At 41.9% G+C, this 22,551-nt stretch overlaps 1 protein-coding gene across 1 annotated transcript in view; it reads left to right on the plus strand.

The window, feature by feature from the left end:
• Positions 1-22,551, plus strand: part of otog (otogelin) — a 63,106-nt gene that overhangs the window by 20,160 nt on the left and 20,395 nt on the right. The window contains exons 14-29 of the mRNA XM_041940324.1: positions 268-445; positions 1,656-1,780; positions 2,405-2,617; positions 4,304-4,469; positions 5,588-5,662; positions 6,091-6,134; positions 6,757-6,922; positions 14,211-14,318; positions 14,985-15,123; positions 16,984-17,118; positions 17,370-17,516; positions 17,865-17,984; positions 18,227-18,343; positions 18,630-18,786; positions 19,061-19,087; positions 19,865-20,041. Coding sequence (XP_041796258.1) covers positions 268-445; positions 1,656-1,780; positions 2,405-2,617; positions 4,304-4,469; positions 5,588-5,662; positions 6,091-6,134; positions 6,757-6,922; positions 14,211-14,318; positions 14,985-15,123; positions 16,984-17,118; positions 17,370-17,516; positions 17,865-17,984; positions 18,227-18,343; positions 18,630-18,786; positions 19,061-19,087; positions 19,865-20,041 — 2,094 coding nt within the window. The remainder of the gene's footprint in view (positions 1-267; positions 446-1,655; positions 1,781-2,404; positions 2,618-4,303; positions 4,470-5,587; positions 5,663-6,090; positions 6,135-6,756; positions 6,923-14,210; positions 14,319-14,984; positions 15,124-16,983; positions 17,119-17,369; positions 17,517-17,864; positions 17,985-18,226; positions 18,344-18,629; positions 18,787-19,060; positions 19,088-19,864; positions 20,042-22,551) is intronic.

Raw genomic sequence — 22,551 nt, forward strand, 5'->3', positions numbered from 1 at the left:
GTGTGACACGGGTGTGAGAACATGGGTGACATGATACACGGTCCTGCTGACATCCCACTGATCAACAGGTGGCGGTAATGTGCCAGAGATGAAGCCATGCACCAACAAAAGGCAGGAAAGAAGAAGATTGGTAGCTTCGGAGAATAGATGTAAAGAATTTAGGCTTCAAAACATAAAAGGACACTTTGCTAATGTTTTATGCGGAGGTGAGTGTATATGCGCTTATATTAACATAACCTAAGCCACCATGTCCCACTTCTCCCGCAGACATATTCCACATCCAGGAGCTGTCGTCCATGTTCCTCCAGGTGAAGACGGCGTTCGGCCTGCGTCTGCAGTACAGCTGGAAGGAGTTTCGCCTCTACCTGCAGGCTAACGAGCTGTGGAAGGACGACACGGTGGGCCTCTGCGGCACCTTCAACGGCAACATTCAAGATGACTTCCTGTAAGTGTGTGCCGGCTGACCTTTGACCCCTCCCGCGCCCTCCGTCAGCTCCCCCTCTGATGATAAAAAGACAGAGCGTACTCCTGTTTCAGAGGCAGAGAGGGAGGTGATGTTGAGGTGCTCTCTCTCTCTCACACTCTCTCTCTGTAATGCACACTGGCTCAGCGGCTCGGCATCAAAAGGCCGCTCTCTGATCAGCTCTTTAAGGCGGGCCAGATGAGCGCCCAACTGGACACGCCACTTCAACAAGGAATTCACTGTTAGCAGAATAGGGGCACCACTGTACCGTATCGTAATGGCCGACCATAAAGGGCGGATGTTGTCTAACAGCTGTAAATGGATATACATCACAGTTGGGGACTCAAGTGGTCGTATACTACTAGAAAGAAAACTGGAATTGACTTTGCCTCAAGCTCTCCAGAAAACACTTTAAAATGATGACTTCCTGAATTTTTATTGATCTTTAGTGCCAAACACCGACATCTTGTGTTTTTTAAATGTTGTTTTAGTTCTACCAGCCTTCAAGCCACACAAGTTACATATTTAATGATAGCCTGTTGGAAACAGTGTTAGCTCCGTTCCCGTGTCATTCTGAAGTGCACTGAGTCCACCTGAGGGGCTGAGCCAGAGGGGGGACTCTGCCATGTCAATCAGCCGTAGCCGGCAAACAGCAGACAGGGCTGCTCACAATTGGGTAATAAGTGTTGCCCAGTTAAGCTACTTTGGAATTTTCCAAATACAATTTTCTAGTATGCGACATACAAAAAACTAGTATTTTTCCAAAGGTCCAGTGAGTAGGATTGTGTTGGGCAATTTATTGGCAGAAATGTAATACAATGCTCACAGCTGTGTTTTCATTACTGTATGATCACTGAAAAAAAGTGAGCTCTTTATGTCTACAGAAGGAGTGAGTCCGCCATGTTGCACCACCATCTTTCTACAGAAGCCCAGAATGGACAAACCAAACAATGGCTCTAGAGATTGTCGTTCATGTTTCTTGTGGCCACCATAGTGGAGGGTTAGGCGAGGGATATTCATTTGGTTGCAATCTACAACGTAATTGCTACATGCTACAAAAAAAATGTTTTTATGTAGCAGCTTTTGGTGCTTTGAGCAACATTTTGTCCAAGCATCAGTTTCACTGTATGAAGAACAGAATGAGCTAGCTGTTAGCTAGTTGTAATGAATCTACGCTGTTGTTTACCTGCAGATCTCCGTCAGGTATGATAGAAAACACTCCTCAGCTGTTTGGAAACGCCTGGAGAGTCTCGTCAGCCTGTTCACCCAGCCTGAGTACGCCTCAGCTCGACCCCTGTGACACACACCAGCAGGCCGGTCAGTTTCTCTTTTCCTTCAGCTGCATGTTATGCTCAGGTTCAGTATCTTTGAATCTGACAATATTTATTGTAAAACTCTCTAAATATTTAGTGTGTTGACATCAGGTGAAAACGTAAAGGCCTCTCAAATAGGGCTGCAGGATATGAAAATTGCATTATGTGAATTTTGGATATTGACTTGATATAACAACAGTTACAACAACATAGTATAAATCATTCTGTATTTTCACATTTTTTACCACTTTTTGGACACAATCATTTCTTTTTATTCTCTAAATAGTAAATTGTTTTGAAATAGTTGTACATCAAACATATTCCATTTATTTCCAGCTTCTACATTCCAATAATTTACAACCTTTGTCACATATCTGCAGCTGCTTCACAGTAAACCTCTCACTGCTTCATGCTTCATGCATTCATCAGATTCCTGACAGGTTTTTACTGTGAAGGTGCTGCAGACACATACAGCGCATTTACATAAATTACTCATTCTTTGGTAAAGTTCAAAGTAAATTTGGATTTATACTCCTATTACTGATATATATTTGTAGATTTTCAGCTATTGTCCTAATGAATTGTCCTAATGTGTGACGTGATGTCGACCTGCTCCTTCCCTACTCAGTGACCTATGCCTCAGAAATGTGTGACGTGCTGAACCAGGATCTGTTCTCTGCCTGCCATGAGTACCTCAGTCCCACATCCTTCCATCAGCAGTGTCGCTCAGACACCTGTAAGTGCGGGACGCCTTGCCTGTGCTCAGCGCTGGCCCACTACGCTCACCACTGCCGCAGATTCTCTGTCATCATTGACTTTCGATCGCAGATACCCGACTGTGGTGAGTGCTCGGCATATTCACATTCCAACATGCTGACACATTCTGTATTCAGGTGGAAGAGGCTGGTCGTCCCAGGACTCACCTCCCACAGCTGAATTTATGAATGAATTATAACGATGTGTCGGAGGAAGGCACAGAACCAGTCATGTTACCTCTGGATTTGGATGCTCTCAGTTGAGTTTCAGAACAGAAACATTTGGCATTTGGGAGCACTATCACAAAATCGGCATACCTTTAACTCTGATTGAGATGGAAATCTAAATTAATGGAATGGAAAATGAAGTGTTACAGAAGAAGGAGGTGTTGCTCATGAACTTAAAATGTTACGGCTGTTGAAGTGGAAGTCCTCTGATTTTACAGATCAGAATCCATTTTCAGGTGTTGGGGAGTACCGCTGCATATGTGGAAAAAAGTTGTATAAAGATTTTTGTGGCTCCCAAATGTGATAAACTGCCTCAAATGATGTCACTTGAGTCAGGGTGAATATAAAATTTGGGGGTGTGAAGTTAAAAAGATGTGAGCTTCCCCAACCTCTGTAGCTGCTCTTCATCCACTAGGATAACATACTTGAATCTCCAATAGTTGACAGTCGAGTTGCATTGTGGGTTATGTAGAAGCCTAGAGTTGCCATGAATAAAAAAGCTACATCTGGTTCTGCTGCAACGAGTGTTAGAGCAGGGCAGTCTGCCGACTGCACTTTTAAAATGTGGTGGGATAGTTCAGCTAACAAACTGATGCTAACTACCTGATTAGCCCTGCAGATACAAAGTTAGCGGTTTGTTTGATAAATACTGATTAAAGGTTCATTCATTGTGGTGAGAGAAAGCATTTACAATGTGCCTGTATTTTTTCAGGTGAGCAACACAAGATTGAAAGATTGTTCATGTACTTATTTGTGCAATATGACATAATTACAAATATAATACGAATATGTACCAAATGCAACTCATAAATGGGGTTATAGTCGTATGTGTGTATGTTGTATTGTATTGTAGTTTTTGAAGTGTCTCCCGTATTGCTAAACCCGATAAGGACATTAAAGTGGCGATAATCAATATTTTCCCATCTCATCCTCGTCGTAGTGCAGTTATCTTCCCAAATTTCCCCAGCTGGGGATAAATAAAGTTTTATCTTATCTTATTTTCATAACAATAATGTATCATATAACAATATGAAAACAATGCTGTGAATTTCACCTCATTGTTTAGCTGTCCGGTCCTCAACTTAGCCGTCTTGTTTCACTCTGACCGCACTCATAGTCGTCAGTTTTGATGATGATGATGATGATGATGATTATGGTGCAGCCACATACTGGAGCATGTAGCAGTTAAAGAGCTCAGGAGTTGGTAGAGACCAAAAGCAGAGCTATAAGAGAGTGGATATTGGAATTACATTCATCAGATGGACAGAAACACGACTTTAAATGAATGATAATGTTGTTCTGTGACTGCTGGATGTGTAAATAAGCAACGGTTTCCATGTTCAAGGTGACTTTCTGCTGCCCCAAACAAACAGTAATTGCAGGTTTAAATGTGATGATGTTGTGTCGTTAGAGGAGCGCAAGGATGCTGCGTGGTAAGCCAATGGACAGAATATTCACACAGCAGCTTCCTGTTCTGTAGAATTAGGAAGTCACTTGGCAAACCTGCGTCTTCATCTTTGCGTTAACGCTCTCTCTCTCTGCAGCGGTCACCTGTCCTGCCACCATGCAGTATGGCACCTGTGTGTCGTCCTGCCAGCGCCGCTGCTCCGCCCTCTCCGTCCCGCAGCACTGTGGGGAGGAGTGTGAGGAGGGTTGCGTTTGCCCTCTGGGGTCCTTCTACAACCATCGAACACACACCTGTGTGCACAGGTAAGGCTGAGGGGGCGGAGTCTCCAAGCAGACGCAAATCAAGAAATCCAACATCTAATTCAGCCTGTAACACAATAAGAAAGATGCAATAATTATCTCTCTAACAGGTACTGTTGCATAACATATTCCATACATTTTTTACAGTGTTTTGACAATAAAATTGTCACATCTTTGCTCTTATTTTAGTGTTAATTTCAGGTGGAGTCAGTGTCCTGGTTGTGTATCAGAGCAGCTCTGCCTGCTGCAATGTTGTGGAAGGTTGTGAAGCCCGTTAAAGAGCTAAAGGGCTGGAGTCACTCCACCAAACAAATCCTCTCAAAGTGATATTTGTATCTGCTCTGAAGTTTAGGTCAGCCTTTAAGTGGAAAGCCTTGTATCTCTCCTGCAGACGTTATAGAGCCAGAGGACCTCAGTAATTGTGCTCCCCCTTTCAGCCTGCTCTACCCTAGAAGACATGCAGCTTAATTCCTCTTAAATGTCCCAGGTTTTTACATCCTAGTGCAGCACGGTGTCTTACTTACCATGTGATAGAGTTACATCAAGGAATTCACCGTGAAACCCCCCTTTCATTCCCACTCGGGCTGGGGACGACACAGATATCTGATAACCAGTGAGAAAGAATTTGTAGTACAGAGGCCGATGTGTGGCGCTGGCCTATATGTTACAATGCTTTCTGCCTCCTCTGAACATATTAACACAACGCAGTTCCACTGTAATTTTATGATGTTGTTATAATAAACATTTTGTTGAAACAAATTACGTATTTTGAAGAAGGTTTAGTTGTTGATTCGACACCTTGAGCACTGATTTCACCTCCTAAAGCCTGCTTATCTGTCCCCTATCCACTTACCTGTAATACTCTGTTTAAGGTAACTCAAAGCCCTCTTTAGCGTAATTCTTTACACAATAATGAACAAACCGAGTGGTGTCTGGTTTACTTCACCCAAAGCCTGATGTGGATTTAAGTGGTTTCTAATTTGCTCATACTGAGATTCAAAATACTCACATTCTGGAGCACATCACGTTCATACTGCTGTTTTATCTCCATGTCTATAATTGCATCAATGATCTGAGCTGGTCGTCTGTGTGTGCTTTGTTTTTGTTGACTGGTGTTTCAGGAGCGAGTGTCCCTGCAGTTTCCTCGGAGTAGATTATGAACCCGGAGATGTGATCATGACGTCAGCAGGTGTTCAGTAAGATCCTCTCATCTTAACCCTCAAAACACTCCCACGTCTTCCAGACCGCAGTGTTAATCAATGATGATTAAAGAAACGCCTTTTACTGAGTTAGTTCAGATGATCCCTTACTGTGGACGAGAAGCTACAAGCAGAACGCTGGTATCAGTTGTTGTTGTGGGTCAGATTTCAGTGGCCTGTGACTTCAAACAATGACTCCTGTCAGTCACAACTGACTTGTTAAATCACACGGGTGGTACTGGAGAGAAAAAAATAATGAAATGAATATTTGCAAATGTGAAAAAAAGATGGAAAACTGTAAGAACAACAAAGAAATGAGCAGAAACTGCAACTCGATGTTTATTAATGCATTAACCTCCCACATAGTTTCTGTATTGATCTTCATCATGTATCATCATCATCCTGTCTTCTCTGTTCCCTTGTAGACTCTGTCTGGGCGGCAAACTGGTGTCCCAAACAACAGACAGTAGTAAGTGACTTCCATCAAAAATGTTCCTTCTTGTTACTTCTTAAGATGATGTTAAGTGGGCTGATGCTTCGTTCAACATGTCACATTAATGTGGATTATTCTGCAGCAGGCAGGACTTGGGCTCCGCAATCAAGTTAGCAATAATAAATATACAACCGTTTGTCTTAAAATAAGTCCGTTCATTAATTTATGTATGTTATATTATGTCACTTACAAAAGAAATTAACCTTCACGTTTGGTTTCACTTGGGACACAAACACCAGTGTGCTGTGCGAAAGTCCTCCAACAGGCTGCTGGTAGAAGTCTGTCAGATTTCCCTGCATGTTGAAAACAATCGACAGGGGTACCCAGTGCCTCAAAAAGTGATGCCAACGGGGTCCTGACCAAGCGTCTGTATGTGACTCCCATCATGACCAGGCACAATCACGAAAATGACCATGAGCATGGAAAAAATAAAAGAAGCCTAAACTGTTTTGGTGACAGAACAGAGCAGGAATGGGATGGAAGAAGATGAAAGAAAAATAGATGAAGTGTGGCAGAGAATAATACCGGTGCTCCTGGATCTCATATTGTTTCTCAAAGGTGAACTCTTCTTCATTGAAAACTCCTTCTCCTCTTCCAGACAGGTTGTGTCCAGCTGGTCAGCTCTACCAGAACTGCTCAGAGGGGGACGATGGCCTCCTGCCGGGAAGGGGCGTGGCCTGCGAACGCACCTGTGAATCCTACTTGCTCAACCTCACCTGCTCGACACATGAGCCCTGCGTGGCCGGATGCACCTGCCCCCCTGGGTGAGTGATGCCCTGTGCAAAAAAACGTTGTAGTCGAGTTTAGGCATTCTGCCAGTTATACAATGAAATGACTGAAAGGGACACAACAAGACTACTTCTCTGGGGGACAGTGTTCAGCCTGTGAAGACAGCTGTGTTGAGTCTTTGTGGCTCCGGAGGAACTTTTTTTCCAGTTTGACAAAACTTCAAAACTACTACTAGATCTAGTTCACTTCAAACTTTATGCAAATGCAATATGAAACCAGTGCCTGTTAAATCTAATTGAAATTTGCCATTTTTGTGCATATGATGTATGACAAATGGCAAATGTTCGTGCACAAAAGCTATTATTTGTTTTCACATTTAAAAATAGCTGCTAGCAAAGTTGAAACTCACCCTGACAAATCATTTTCAGTTCACACCCCACTGAACCCCTGCCACAATTATAAGAAAAATGAATGTTAAATGGAGTTTGCGCTTGAAAATTATAATATAAACACTAATGCAGCACATACAACCACAAATGTCTTTGAGAATCTTTATCACGTCTCATATTCTGCAGATTCACCACACATTTCCTCCACATAGTGCAGCCGTGCTGGATGCTGACCGGCCTTGAGGTTGACACATGTAGGGCCTGACATGTTTTCTGTTGGCTTGTTTGTGACTTGAGGGGTAGTGACTGGAAGCTTTCTGGTTTGAGCCCCCAAAGCACTTTGAGGAATGTTACATAAACTCAAAGGGTCCGGCTGCTAATGTGGTGCTGAACTTCTCGTCTTGGTCAGCTGTCAGGTATGGAGGTGTGTACATGTATGAAGGTGACTCAGCGTGACCTTTTCTTGATAAATGAAGGTTAAGAAATGACTGTGTAGACTTGGTGAAATCTAACGCTCTGAGTGTCCCAGGCTGACTGTGTCACTGAAGCCAGGGTCAGCGGGGGGTCGGGCTGCAGACCGGTTAAAGACTCTCCAAAAATGTCACATGAGCCAGGAATAATCCTCCTCCTCCTTGCTTTGCAGGAGGAAGGCATTGGGTCAAGGATCAAAAAATCCCTGTACCTGGTGACGTGGTTACCTGGAGGGAGGAGGGGTGTCTTCATTTGGAGATTTTCTGATGTTTTCTATTCACTGCTAGTCACAATAATACAGAGTCTGTCAGTTTCATTCAGTTCTTCTCTTCAACTAACAGCTCAGGACAAAAGTGGCAGTTTTGAAAGTTGAAATTGTTCAGATTGATCAGAAATTATAGTTTAAAGAATATTCCTGCAGCATGTGTTGATCTGTTGAGATTTAAAGAAATCAAACTTAGAGCTTCTGTTGAGTTTTGAGCCAATGGTATTTTACTTGTACACCACCGTTCTTCACCGTTAGCAGCCATGTTTTTTGATGAGTTTTAGATCATCTGTAGGACACAAAAGTCCATACAGCCAGCAGGCGAGGTGGACAGACATCATGGAGTAGACTGCAGTCATCTGATCACTGTAATCCTCTCTGGCTGTCGGCCTGAAAGGAGGGTTAAGTGGTGTCATTCAACCAAAAGTCATCCTGATTACAATATACGCAGGCAGGGGTCAGTTTAAACATATCTTATCTTTGAACCTCTGCACAAATTATATAGCTGACAGACAACAAAAGCCCTGTGTGGAGCAGTTTCTGGATATGTCACTAATACTCACTTAATATAATTGATGCTATTCATAGCAAGTTTTCTCTTTCTCCTAAACACAGAACTTACAGAAGCATAAGCACAACAAGAAAACTGCAAACAAGTGGCTGAAGTTTAATACATAATGGAAAACACAAAATAAAAAGGTACAAAAGACAGTAATATAAATGAACGCACAGCTAAACATACATTTGAAGACACAATCTATATTATTAGATCTATTTTTTGATGATGAGAAATTCTTATATTTGGTTACGAAGCATTTTTCTTATATTTACAGTTATTGGTTTTAACTTTAAAGTAAAAAAACACACTTATATGACCTATAATATAAAATATAAAAGAATTCAAATGAAAGGTAAGTTTATACAAGGGGAAGAGGTCTCAAATCTCAGGATGTTTGACCTTGAGCCAGCAGGGTAAAGGCTCCAAATGGAGAAGTTCACAGTGAAAAGAGGGGAAGTTTAATAAAAATCACCTTACAAACCTTCAGCACCAAAAACCCGAAAACACTCTGATTTTAATGGATGGCCTGTTGAACAACATGCAAAATACAGATTTTCTAACTCACAGTATTTAAATGTGATGGTGAAAATGCATTTTATATAGTCAAATAAATGTACACCATAATGACCCTCCCCCCTTCCTCAGGTCAATCCCAGTCTTTTAATAGCATCGGTTTCTGCCTGTTGCTCAGTGGAGTGATTCGTCCAGCAGCATTTAAAGGTTGGGCAGATACAGAGACATCCTGCAGTCATTCTGACACTGCATCACCTCTGACCTCACTGCTGTGATTCATTTATTCCCACGCCACTTTAAGCAGGATGACCTTTACTGACACTCTAAAGTCTCAGTCTGCCGTCATGGTATGAACGTTTAATAACGTCCTGCTACCGGATAGTTTGTGAGGTAGTATTGTGGTAAATATGGACCAAAGAGACCTCATTCAGCTCCCTGATGACTGCTGACGGGTTCAGTCCGAGTCAGAAAGCAGTCAACCTAACACACCCCACCAAATCATTCAGACTTAAATTATTACACAATGCACGATACAGATTTTGAGATACTGGACCTGATGAACTAAAAACAGATTAAATCAATGAAACATCAATAGGCCTAGATGATTTATATGTAGACCATGTTTGTGCATCTGGGAAGGGTTCATAAACTGAGAACGCAGACTGTAAAAAACACATGCATGGAGTTATAAACTGTGGCGGTAAACCATGGCCATGGATTAAACCTCACATAACCCAAACTCTTCTTTTCTTTGTTGTCACATACGATCACACTCGGCACAATGTAGTGGAATTTGTTCTCTCCATTTAACCCTCCCCGAGGAGTAGTGGGCAGCCACTGTGCACTGTACCAGGGACCAGCTCCAGCTGTAAACCAGCGCCTCGGTCAAGGGCAATGCATGTTTTTGATGGTGGGGCAAACAAATGCAAAATGCAAAATCTTCTAGCTGTGACAGAGCTTACCACTCAGTCACCATGCTGCAGGTGGAGGGCGTGATCTGTCAGCAGCAACACCTGAAAGTAGCTGATGGTGCTGTGCGAGTCTAGAATTTAGCATTTGATATTTTTGGTCCTCCTAATAGTTCACATCTGGTGGGTGATGAAGGTTAATCTTCAGGCGCGGTTTGTCAATCTGTGTGCTCAGTTTAGCAGCTCATGAGCTTGGTTTATCAATCTCTTCCCAATGTTCATATATATTTCTAATATTTCTACTATATGACCCCTGTGCCTGCAGCGTTCTGTATACTTTCACCAAAATGCAGGGTGCGTCCTTGAGGTCTGACAAAATGTGTTGAATTCTTCAACATAAAACATTTGCAAAGCAGATTTTAAAAGTAGCAGCAAACACCAGGTCAAAACACCAAAGTGTAACTTTAAGTAAAAATCATGAAGTTAATAGAAAAAAACACATTTAGCTTCAGAGAGAAACATGTGTAGTGCAAGATATTGTTGTTATGGATGTATTTAGTAATGGAACATAATACGATTTCCCTGCTTTTTCTCATGGGCTATTGTGAACATGCGCCAAAGACCAGCATAATCTCACAAAATATAAAGCCAAGACCTCGATCTCAGTATTCCTCTTTGGCTTAAGAAGCACATTTTTCTTCTTCTTCTTCTTTTTTTTTTTTTTTTTTACATTATTACATTACTACATTATTGGCCTGCTACAAGGCAGCACATGTCTTCAACTTGCTTTCTAAAGCAGACAGCAGATGATAAGCAGGTGTTCCCTCTGTCATATTCATACTCCACTTAGATGATTATCATGAAAACAGAAGAAAAAAAAACCCCAACTCAAAGTCAACTGCAAGGTATTCATCTGCAGCAGACTTAAAAACCTCTAATGGGAAATAATTAGCTGAGGTGCTGACAGAAGCGTCCATTGTGTTTTCATTCACAATGGCACACTTTGTTTATGATCAAAATGTAGACCATTCATTCATTCCTCATTCGGTGACGATTAGCCCAGCTGAACTCATATGAACCTGGACTTTCAGGTGCGACACAGGACCATGCAGCATACCAGAATGTGGTTTTGGTTACAGCGCGTACATACATATAACCATACGATAAAAACCTGCTGCTTTTTCCTGGAGACCGTCCCGGAGAGGTTTGTGGGTGTTATAACAGAAATGGACTGATCCAGTCTGGAAAAGAGACACAAAGCAAACTCTAACCTCTCAGAGGAGACACAGTCTGGGGGTTGATGACATGACTCAGCTGTGAATCGTGTTGACTTTTGTAACAGCAACAGCTAGCTAACATGTTTGGGGACAAAAGCAGGGAGTATACCACATCTTTAATTATTTCATACTTGCAGAATTAAAAAAAAAATATGAGAGGAACTTTCAGGCGAATGGAAAATGAGAACATGAATCTCATTAAGTACGTCATCATCAGCCTTAACAGAGCACTAAGGTCGATGTGTGCCCAACTCTGTGCCCAGCTGGCACTTTGCCTCTGGCTTAGGATACTGTATGATTTCTGTTTGAAAGTTTGAATGCAACGATAAATTAAGAGACTGAAAATTTTAAAATATTAATAAATATTAATATTTAAAGGCCCATTACATCACCACATATATGTATCATTATTTTTTTACACAATGGCAGCTGAATGTTGTGATTTGTGTATGATAAATCCAGGTTGCTATATGTATTAACCAACAATTACAGAACGAAGGCATACATATGTGTTTTTTGTGTTTAATCCATCAATTGTGCTTAAAACTGAGTGTGCATCTGAATCCCTTTTTCCACTACTGGAACTTAAAGAACATGTAGCAGCTGGGTTCTGCGTATGGCTTCACTGTTCTCTGCTTGGGAACAAGTTTCAGGAGGTGTTACCTAGTTGAAGTTTTCAGTTGCTTTGGCCGGCAGCGCTGACAGTCGGGATCAGTCGAGCAGATGTGCCGTCACATCCCAGCGAGGACGACGACATGAATAACAACAGTGACCACCATCGTATGACCGCGTCTGTAAAAACCAAGAACACCAGTACTTTATAAAAGAAGAGGCTGCTCAGAGGGAGCCGGACTGGAGCCAGAGAGTGCGGAGAAGAATTTAAAAGTGAAACTAGATGACAGAAAACTGAAGGATCATAAAGCACGTAGAGCAGACTGAAGAACTGCAGCGTGGTTTAATGTGCTGGATGCTAACCCTAACCCTAACCCCGGCAGTAGTCTGGATTTTCTCTCAGTATATAGAAATGCGCCTCATGATCATGCAAACATGACAGAAAATGAATAACAAACATCTGCACCACTCATTATGTTGTTTCGCATCCCACATCTGCTCACTTCACTGGCATGATTTGCAGCATATGAAAACGACGTGTGGTTGAGTAGATGTGATATGACGATGATGAGTCAAACACTGCAGCTTTGTAATCTGATCTAATTAAACATGTGATCTTTGGCGGGTGAGCAAAACCTGGAAAAAGGCTGGAGGCATCACAGACTGCAGTCGACCTATCGCTCACCTGTCGCCACTCTATGCAACTACATCTTCCTCAGTCACTTTTACATCGTCTGATAGAATTGAATTCAAAATGAGGGCTGTGTTCATGGGGATTTATTCATAATGTGCTCGTAGGTCGAGAGAATGAATGATTTTGGAATCTTTGATCAGAGTAATTGATACGGCAGCTTGGCGGCCGGACAAAGGAAGCTGTTAACACCGTTTTATCTGGGGTGTAACTCTACTCAGATGAACCTGAGGTTTGTGGCGGGACCATTCAGTATGTCACCTCATTGTCCGCGGCCGCGCCAGTGAATATAGCTCAACCCTGGATATTACAAGATACTTATCAGCTTCGTCTCGCAGAGTGGAAAGCAAATGGAGGCGTCCAGACAAAGACTGTTTCTCTCTCTATCTCTGAGAATCCCAATTGTCTGGTTTTCTCATGTAGCTAACGAGTGTTGCCGCTTTTCATCCTCAGTCGCCCACCCCTCATGTTTGCTGGCATCGCTCCCCTCTGGAAGCCAACCTGCCTTGGCTCTGCCTCTGTCGTTCCCCTGGCAAAGGGCAGTCCTCATATCTGGATTAGAGATGAACACAGGAGCTCCGAACGATGATTATGCTATAACATGATAGCATCCTGTTAGCCCACAGTTCTTGAATAATGACCAACATTGCCCCAAATTAGACTGTTTGAGTTATGAGGCTCTTTAATGGGCCTATTGATGACTCAACAATTCAATCATCTTATTCTTACTCTTGGCTTTTTGGATCCTCAGCTGAGACCACACCAACTGCTCGTCTCTGGTCCCCTGATAAGAAGTTTGTCTTTGTATCTAAATGACAAAATAGCTGTCAGTGACCTCCCGAACAATGACCTTATAATCATTCCAAAAATGACTCTCATCAGTGTTTCCAATCTGCCTCCTCTGTGGTGAAGTTCAGCTTCCTCAAACTATGTCATGAATGCTCAGGAAAAACTGGTCTCTGTTGTCATGGTCACTTGACTCACTAGAAACAGTCAATTATTCAATTAGACGGTCAACAGAAAATTAATCTGTTAAACTTTTAATAATATAATAGTTTTAAACAATTATCAAGAGAAACTGAACATTCTCTGGTTCTTTACGCCTTCTTAAATGTGAGGATTTGCTGCTTCTCTCTTTTGGTTTTTAACTGTTGGTGAAAGAAAGCAAATCAATTGAGGACCTCTGAGACGTCATGTTGGACAGCTGTCAGGTTGCGTTCAACGTGGAGACATTTTGCACTGTTTGAGATGTTTTCCAGTTTAATAATATGTTTCCACTAAATTATTTGCCTTTGCCTTTGATGTCCTTTTGTTATCACATGGTAGATGTGTTAAGCGAGAGTCTATGGGAAGACCCTGAATGTAACCCTGGGTATAGAATCTAACTGTGAGGGGTTCAGTATGTTTTAGCATTTGGGTGAATGCTAACAGACAAACAACCTAAAGTTAAGTAAGCATCTTTCTCATGGATGTTTGAGCAGGAAACATGTGCGACCCAACGTGCCCCCAGTAAGATTAAGGAGCAACAGTTGCAGGATTTAACCCAAAAACATTTGTGCATTACCAGAATTTGTTGATCCAAGCTCAATTTTCCATATCAGTAAAAAGACAAATTTAGATGTTTGTGTTTGAACCTAGTTTGCTGAAACATGGAGACGAATGCTTTGAACCTGCATCCTGCCCCTGTTTATGGAAAGGAAAGGAATATTACCCCGGCGACAGAGTCTCCTCCCCCTGCCATCAGTGGTAAGTTCATGCCTTCGTGGAGATTGAGCCACATATCTATAAAACTTTGTTTGCTAGAATATAATTTCTGGTGTTCTCACTTGATTTCATGCTTTAGTTTTCCTTCCTCTACTTAAGTGGGTCTTCATCCATTTTGTCATGACGTACAAATTTGTATTGCCTTCACCAATTATCCACCAACAATATCTGTCAGATTTCAGACAAATCTCCAACAACGTCACTAATTTTTCCAAGTCAGATTTACCCTGAAAGCACAGAGTCCTGAGACTGTCCGAGCAGCGAAAGTGGCCACCTGATATCCATAATTCTCTGTTATCATGGGACAGAAAAAGTCCTGGACAACAGAGCGGGCCCCTGTATGACTCTTTGATTCCCTCAGCTTCGGACTGTTCATAGCTGGTGAAAGGAAACACTCTCCCAGTGATCTCAGTCATTCTCCCATCCTTCCATTTCTTCTTCAAGCCGTAGCCAGGGAAGAAGATGTAGATGACAGCCTAATAGCGCAATGAGCGGCGATTCAGCCTTTGACAATTCACCGGCCACTTTTCTGCCTGCAGTAAACCTGAGGCTCTCGACAAAAGGAGGCCATTAGAGATGAAAAAAATCTCCTCGCACTAAGTGGGAACAAGTTGATGCCGAATCGCTGAAGCTTTGCCGTCTTTGTAGTGTTTGCCAGCATGGGACGTTCCAGTGTGTGTTTCATCCGTGTCCATCCATGTGCATGGCTTACGGCGATCGCCACTACAGGACGTTTGATGGGCTGCTGTTCGACTACGTTGGTGCATGCAAAGTCTATCTTGTAAAGGTATTTTTTTCTGTGACTGCATTTATATTGTTTTCCCTTTTGCATTCATTACATTTGCATTCAAGTTACTTAAGTAACTGAGATATCGTATTGCATTGCATAACACATATTCACAAAGGTGAACACGTATGCATTATAAATGTTAGTAAATTTACATTCACATAGAAAAATATCATGTAATACAAGCATACATGGTGTGTCAATAGCACAGACAGGGAAAGTGTAGCCAGGAGAACAGGTAAGCACATTGGTGTGTCATGCCCAAGAACATTAAGTTCAGAAATCTAACTGGAAAAATGTGTAAATTTACGCTGATAGTTTATTTTAGGGTCATTTTTTGGTTGTGGTTGTTTTTACTGAAAACCCCTTTTTGAAAAAGGATTACAGCTGATTTTCACCTGGACTTTATGTCCACACATATCAAAAGGTCATAACTGCAGTTTCCAGCAAATAAAGTCTAGTTGTCACATTGGCAGCTGAAAAAAATGATTATAATAGTAAGAAAACAGAAACTTAATGAAAACAGAGTGTCAGGAAGTGGGGACTATGGGGAACTACGAGGGATTGAACCCAGATGCAGACACACAAGGGGGCGCTTGATTCAAATTAATAAATGTATTAAAGACAACAAAAAAACACAACTAAGGAAACTATGATTAAACACAGACTAGGGGCAAGGGCTATACAACGAAGCAACACAGGGAAACAATGAATAAACACAGAGCACGCAAACTCAACAGAGCAGGGGAAAAGACTATGACAACACAAGAAACTCACTAACACAAAACGTGGCAGGACTGTAGACAAAGACAAGACTATGAACAAATTATCAATGACTAAAATAAAGAACAAAAAACGCTCCCGTAGGAGGAAGAAACAAACGGCTATGAAAGACCTTGAACTTAACAAAACAGAAACAAAAATCACTCATGAAAACTCGGAGGAAAATAACACGACTATTAAATAAAACAAAACCAAAGAACAATCTAACAAAGAACTGAAAATCGGCTATGACTAGCGGTAACCACAATAACAAAACTAGGAGATAGAAATTACAATAAAAGGAAAACTCACAGCGAACACGGCACGGACATGAACGCAGACAAACCGAGGGTAAACACAGACATTAACAGAGACACGGACATGAACAAAGATAACGCAACAAAATAACACTCACTGAGGGACTATGGCAAACATTAAAGACGGTGGAACACTAACATGAAACAAGGCATGGACAGGAACAAAGACAAGAAATTAACTTACAGGGACTGTAGCAAACAAAGGACAAAGACAAACCAAGGAGACAATTACCTGAAACACGACAAGGACATGAACAAAGAAAACACAACAGATAACACTCACTATGGGGCTATGGCTATGGTTATGGCTATGGCTATGGCTATGGTTATGGCTATGGCTATGGCTGTGGCTAAGGTATACGGCAAGGTGACAAGACAGCAAGGTAGTGCAGACAACGACCCGGCAAAGACTGGGGGGAAGACACGGACTTATATACACAGGGCAGGAACACTAATGACACACAGGTGACACACATCAGACAATCACAAGGGCGGGAAAACACAGGAAGTAAAGTAAACGAAAAAAAAACATAACATAAACCTTCAAAATAAAACAGGATGTGACAAAAACCAGACAACACACAAGGGGAAACTTAACAAAAGGCCAGAATGCAAAGCAGGGGTCATGACACAGACTTTTATTCTGGAGTAACTGAGTTACAAACACTTCTATCACTTCTATATATCTGTAAGTATATATATATTATGTTTAGTATGAGGAGCATTTCTCAGCTGTGAAGGCTTTGGTGGTTCCTGTGATTGTGTTTTCTCTCCTCCACAGAGCAGCACTGATGTGATGCTCAGTGTGGCGGCTGAGAACGTCGACTGTTTTGACAGCGGAGTCATCTGCAGGAAATCTCTGCTGATCAACATCGGCAGATCCTTCATGGCATTCGATGATAACACTGGGAAGCCAGTAAGAGTCACTTTCAATATGTCTTCTGTATTTGTTAAAGAGTGATGCCGGTTACTGGCAGCAAATTTCATAAGCTCAATCATGAAATGAGCATAAATCGTAAAGTACAGAATGATGTGGACATTTTGGATTGGATTAGGTGGCATTCGCAGGAATTGGACATTTTTTCATTGTCACCTTTGAGACTCATTTGGCTGGCCAATCACATTTGAGTGTGTTTCAGTAAGATTAAACTGCTTGTTTCCTTGTAGAATCCATCCAGTGTGATTGACAGGAAGCAGAGGATGTTCATCTGGCCGGCCGGATACTTCACAGTGATTCATTTCCCCGAGGAAGACGTCACCGTCCTCTGGGACCGCAAGACCACTGTCCACATCCAGGTCGGACCTCGCTGGCAGGTAGGTGGAGTGTGCGGGGTCGTGATTTTAATTCAAAGCATTTAGCTGATGCTCTGAGTGATACTCTAGAGTTATTAAAGGTCATCATCAGCAGATGGATGATGCTCAGACTGTGGAAGTCTATACTTTCCTTCTGCTCAGTGCTGCCTCTGGTGGTTAGAGGCTGTACTGCAGCAACTACTATTCACATCCATTCTGTTCATTCACAAACTCTTACCAGAATAAGAATAACAAGCAGTGAGGTTTACACTATTCGATGAACTCCGATCATGTGAGTGAAAGCTTTAAAGAGGATATCATGTTCAGTATGTGATGATATTTAAGTGGACCTGTCGGTGGTGTGTTCAGGGGAAGCTAAGTGGGCTCTGCGGGAACTTTGACATGAAGACGGTGAACGAGATGAGGACACCCGACAACATCGACTCACCAACTCCACAGGAGTTTGGAAACAGCTGGACTGCAGCAGAGGTGAGTGAGACGTCACCTGTTTCACAACAGAGTACTGTGGCTTTAAAGTCTGAAAAAAACGTGTTCTTATCATGTGTCTGTGAGTTCCAACTGAAGACTGAAAATAGTTTTTTTTATCAGATCATCAATGGCTTTGTCAAGTCTCTTAAACACTTCCTCAACACAGCTTTTCAGACCTTCCTACTTAACCTCTAATAATAAAAGTTGTAATTCAACACCACTGTGTGTGTTTGTGTGTTCAGTGTGTGAACAGTCCAGATATCAGACACCCCTGCAGCCTCAGTCCGCTCAGGGAGCCTTTTGCAAAGCGTCAGTGTGCCGTCCTGCTCAGTGAGGTCTTCCAGGGCTGCCACCCAGTGGTGAGTAACCGTACAGCAGCAGCCTTCTGTCCTGCACTTTGGCCTCTTTGGAAAAAAAACTCACCTGTCTAACTGCTCATTGCCATCTGATTGTCAGCCTGTTCACCTGTTGAATGTTCCAAACAGGTGTTTTTGGAGCGTTCCACATCTTTCCCATACTTTGGTTGCTCCTGTCCCAACATGTTCGAAACATGTTGCTGCATCAGATTCAGAATAAGCAGATATTTACAAAAATCAATTAATTTTGATAATTTGCAGAAACGTGCTTGTTTTTCTTTGTGTTCAGGTGGATGTTACCTGGTTCTATATGAACTGCCTGGCAGACACGTGTGCCTGCGGTCGTGGAGGCGACTGTGAATGTTTCTGCACCAGCGTGGCGGCGTACGCCCAGCGCTGCTGCCATCAGGGAGTTCCCGTCGACTGGCGCTCCCCATCTCTGTGCCGTAAGTCAGAATGCAGGGAGTCAAAAACCCGTTTTATTTTGTCGTCTCTGTTTCAAGAGATCATATGAATGTGAGGCTGATAACTTAGAATTATTGTAGCAATAATCATAAACCATTAATAAATCCATTAGTTACAGTTTAAAAGTCGTTTATAAAAGACTGTATGCCTCATTAAAATGTTGCACCTGTTTGTCCTGTTATGAAGCACTTTCTTAACATCTGTAACTATTATCAGTGTAATTGTTGCTGATTGTCTCTGTGCGTCTTTCTGCAGCGTATGATTGTGAATTCTACAACAAAGGTATGACAACTTCTCCATTGACCTATAAGCACATGCACTTACATTTACATGAGGTAGGATCTATAAATGAGGTGCACAACACACACATATTAAAGGTCTTGATAAATATGATAAAACAGAAGCAAAGCAGAGGCTAAGCAGAGTGGTGCAGAGATGTATCAGACTTTCACTGCTCAAAATATTCACAGGCGTGTTAAGTTGTTTTTCTCTGCAGCGTTTTAATTAAGATTTAAACACCACTGTGAGATACAATAATGCTACAACGATTTGGGAATTAGAAGAACTTCATTCATAGATGAGACTTGTTATCAGTCACAGTATTTATTAGCATGTAATGGACAGCAGCTGTTGGTTGAATGAATCTTTCGTGTCAAGGATAAACAGGATTATATCCACCTCCAGTTTATGGCTAAAGACTGAGATTTAGACCAACATACTCCTGCTCTTTCCAGGTTTTAGCTACTTAACTGGATGTATTTTGCCTCCAGAGAGTCACTGGTTGATATTAAAAGTCTGGGCTACATGACCATGATGATGATGTAAAACTGTGACAAACATAATGCAGATTTGATGTCAAGCAAACATCTGCTGATTAATTTTAACGGCACTATATTGAATAGAAACTGCTGGAAAAGCAACATTCAGTTGTTAAAAACCAAGTAGCAAAAAGGGAAGCTGGGATGTCAAGTATGTGGGATTTGTAATACATGAGCCAAAACTGCATGAGTACTTTGTTGAAGTTCTCACTGCTCTACTAACACGGCCTCCTGCCTGCAGTTCTGGGTAAAGGTCCCTTCAGGCTGATCACCTTCAGGGATCGGACGACGCTGTTGGCAGCCGGCAGGTCCAGTGGCTCAGTGTTCCTGCTGCGGGGAAACCTCAGCACCACCGCAGCTCCTGGAGTCCTCTCGCAGTTCATGATGACGCCGGGCCTCAGCAGAGCCCGACCGCACGGTGAGTTACCTCTCTTCAGACTGCAGGGATCCACTTTATTTACACAGCGGGATTCATTTCACCACAACAACCGGCTCTTTCCTGCGCAGCACTCCTCTCTCTGCAGTCTTCTTCATTTTTGCAGCTGTCAGAACTCACAGATGTTGATCTGAGAGTGAGATCATGTAAAAAACAAAGTGCAAAAAGGCTCCTTAACAGATTTACAATGAATTTTTGGAACAGAGCGTAGATTTTCAAGACTCAGTAATAAAAAGCTCTGAGCCAACCCTGATCAATGTCTTCTTTACACACTTCTTTTTAGAAATCCATGTGGACCGAAATATGAGATGTTACACATAATTCACAATCAAGTTCAAGTGCAGGAATTTCCTTGAAAGTTGTGGAAATGTCCTTGAATTTTATGTGTAAGTGAGTGTGGGAACCTTGTGGTTAGTTGAGAGGCTATATAGTTTTATTTTACAGTCATTTAGTGTCACTGTAGAAAAAAAAAAAGAAGTATCCGCTTTACAGATACTTCTTTACACTGCAGGATACAGTAGATGCAGTATGAGAGCATGAAAGGGAACTTCTGTAGTGGAGTTTGGGAAAGTTCGATCGGTGTGTAGACACCACAGCGATATGTTTTCCTGTCAGCTGAACACGGGGAGCTGCTGAATGAAAGACAGAAGTATTTTGGTCTTTAGGCAAGTTTACTGTATCTCAGCTGGACAGAGAATAAACAGGAAGCTATTTGCTCTTATCCTTATGACAAAAGGTTATCTCTTTCCTCCACAAACAACTCCAAATGAGTGTTTGTGGCTCTCAGTGGTAAAAGGTTAATTCGTGCAGCTCTTTAAGCTCTTACATGTTTGAAGAAATAACCAGTGCTGTCTCCAGTATTAAAACTCGTGTAACTCGTGGATTATCATTGTGTGCGTTGTGTTATGCAGAGAACCAGACCTGGATGCATTTGGAGGTGCTCTCCATTTATTTCTGACAAGGAAAGTGAAATAACAAAAGATCCTCCGGTCAATCATCAATATACGTGAGCCCCTACACAAATCAAAGAACTTAGGAATGTGTTAGCATGCCACAGCAAAAAGTTTTAGCTAGCGAGTAAGCGAAAAAAATGTGCTGCATACCTCTCCCACGAAGTACAGAAACAAAAGGGGAGAGGTGAAGGTGGGAGGCATATTTTATAGAGGGTACCCACAAAAACGAACGTAGGGGTACACAGATCAAAATCTCAGACGTTCCACATTGACTCTGGAGGCCTAACATGTCAGGTAAGGTTAAAACTAGTTACAAAGAATTTGTGTAATTATAACTAAAATTATATGGTGTATGACTCTGTTACACTGCTGTACAATTGACCCTGTTACACTCGTTCTCAGTCGATATTGTGGTTAACGGCCGTGTGTGGGTCCACGTGTCCATGCTGCAGGATTCAGAGCTGCCTCGAGTAGTGATTACAAACATTATAGCAGAAACATTACAGTGTTCTTTACTGGATCTGGGCCCAAGTAGTGAGGCATATATGTAAGAACATACTGTTTATCAGGATTTTTTAAACTGCCCCCCTCACATTGATGATTTCCAGAATAAAACACAGAGCTGACTTCTTGTATTCTGTAATTTGTTGAAAAGTCTTTGAAGATTCCTGAACAGCAGCGCTGCAGACATTCAGCTCTTCACTGCATCCAACATCAGGCCATCCACACCGTCTCCCCTCCTTCAGAAAATCTGATAATTGGAGAGTCTCAGCGCTCTGAAAGGCAGCCAGTCGTTCTCCTCTTCCACTGTTTCGTCTGCGTTCGACAGTGTTTGGAATGATTCAAGCGTCCCAGTGAAAACACTGATGGAGGAGATGGACTTCCATTGACTTCCAGTGGCTGTAGGGTTCAGAGATCAAATTGCCAAATGCTAATATGGCAACCTGAGCTTCAGGCTGGTCGGCAAGCCAAGACTGGAACAAGCTGGTCTCAGCGTTGATTGGCTGCGATACTACTGTAGTCTGGATCCTTTTCAAGAAGAATTCAGACACGATTTACACCATTAAATACATATAAAACTTAAAATTACTAGAAGAGGATTCACAGAAATGCATTCAGTCTCTGAATTCTCCACCACGTTCAGTCATTGAGGAGTTTATCTTTTAAGATGTTGTGAGGTCTTTTAGGTTATTATTCCAGTGTAATGTCTTATTAAAGAGTTTTTAATAATTTGATTTTCTTTAGTTTATGCAGGTCATCATCTGTTTAATAACAATCATACCAGAGAAACAGACAGGTGGAGGAAAAGGTGAACGAGTTGATCAGATGGCCTCGAAGAAGTGAAAAAGCTATGTTAAAGCTGAATGATAACAAAAAGAATAATCAATAATAGAAAAAAATAAATGTATTATGAAAGGTGTTCATCATAGTGACAAACCCACAGAGAGTTACCTCCTGACTCTGCAGCTCCCCTCAGCTCTACAGAGCGTTTTAGCCACTTTCAGCTCATTGTTTTAGTTTTATGTCTTGAAACTTTGC

Source organism: Chelmon rostratus, chromosome 1 (assembly GCF_017976325.1).
Source record: "Chelmon rostratus isolate fCheRos1 chromosome 1, fCheRos1.pri, whole genome shotgun sequence".
In the NCBI taxonomy this organism is placed as follows: domain Eukaryota; kingdom Metazoa; phylum Chordata; class Actinopteri; order Chaetodontiformes; family Chaetodontidae; genus Chelmon; species Chelmon rostratus.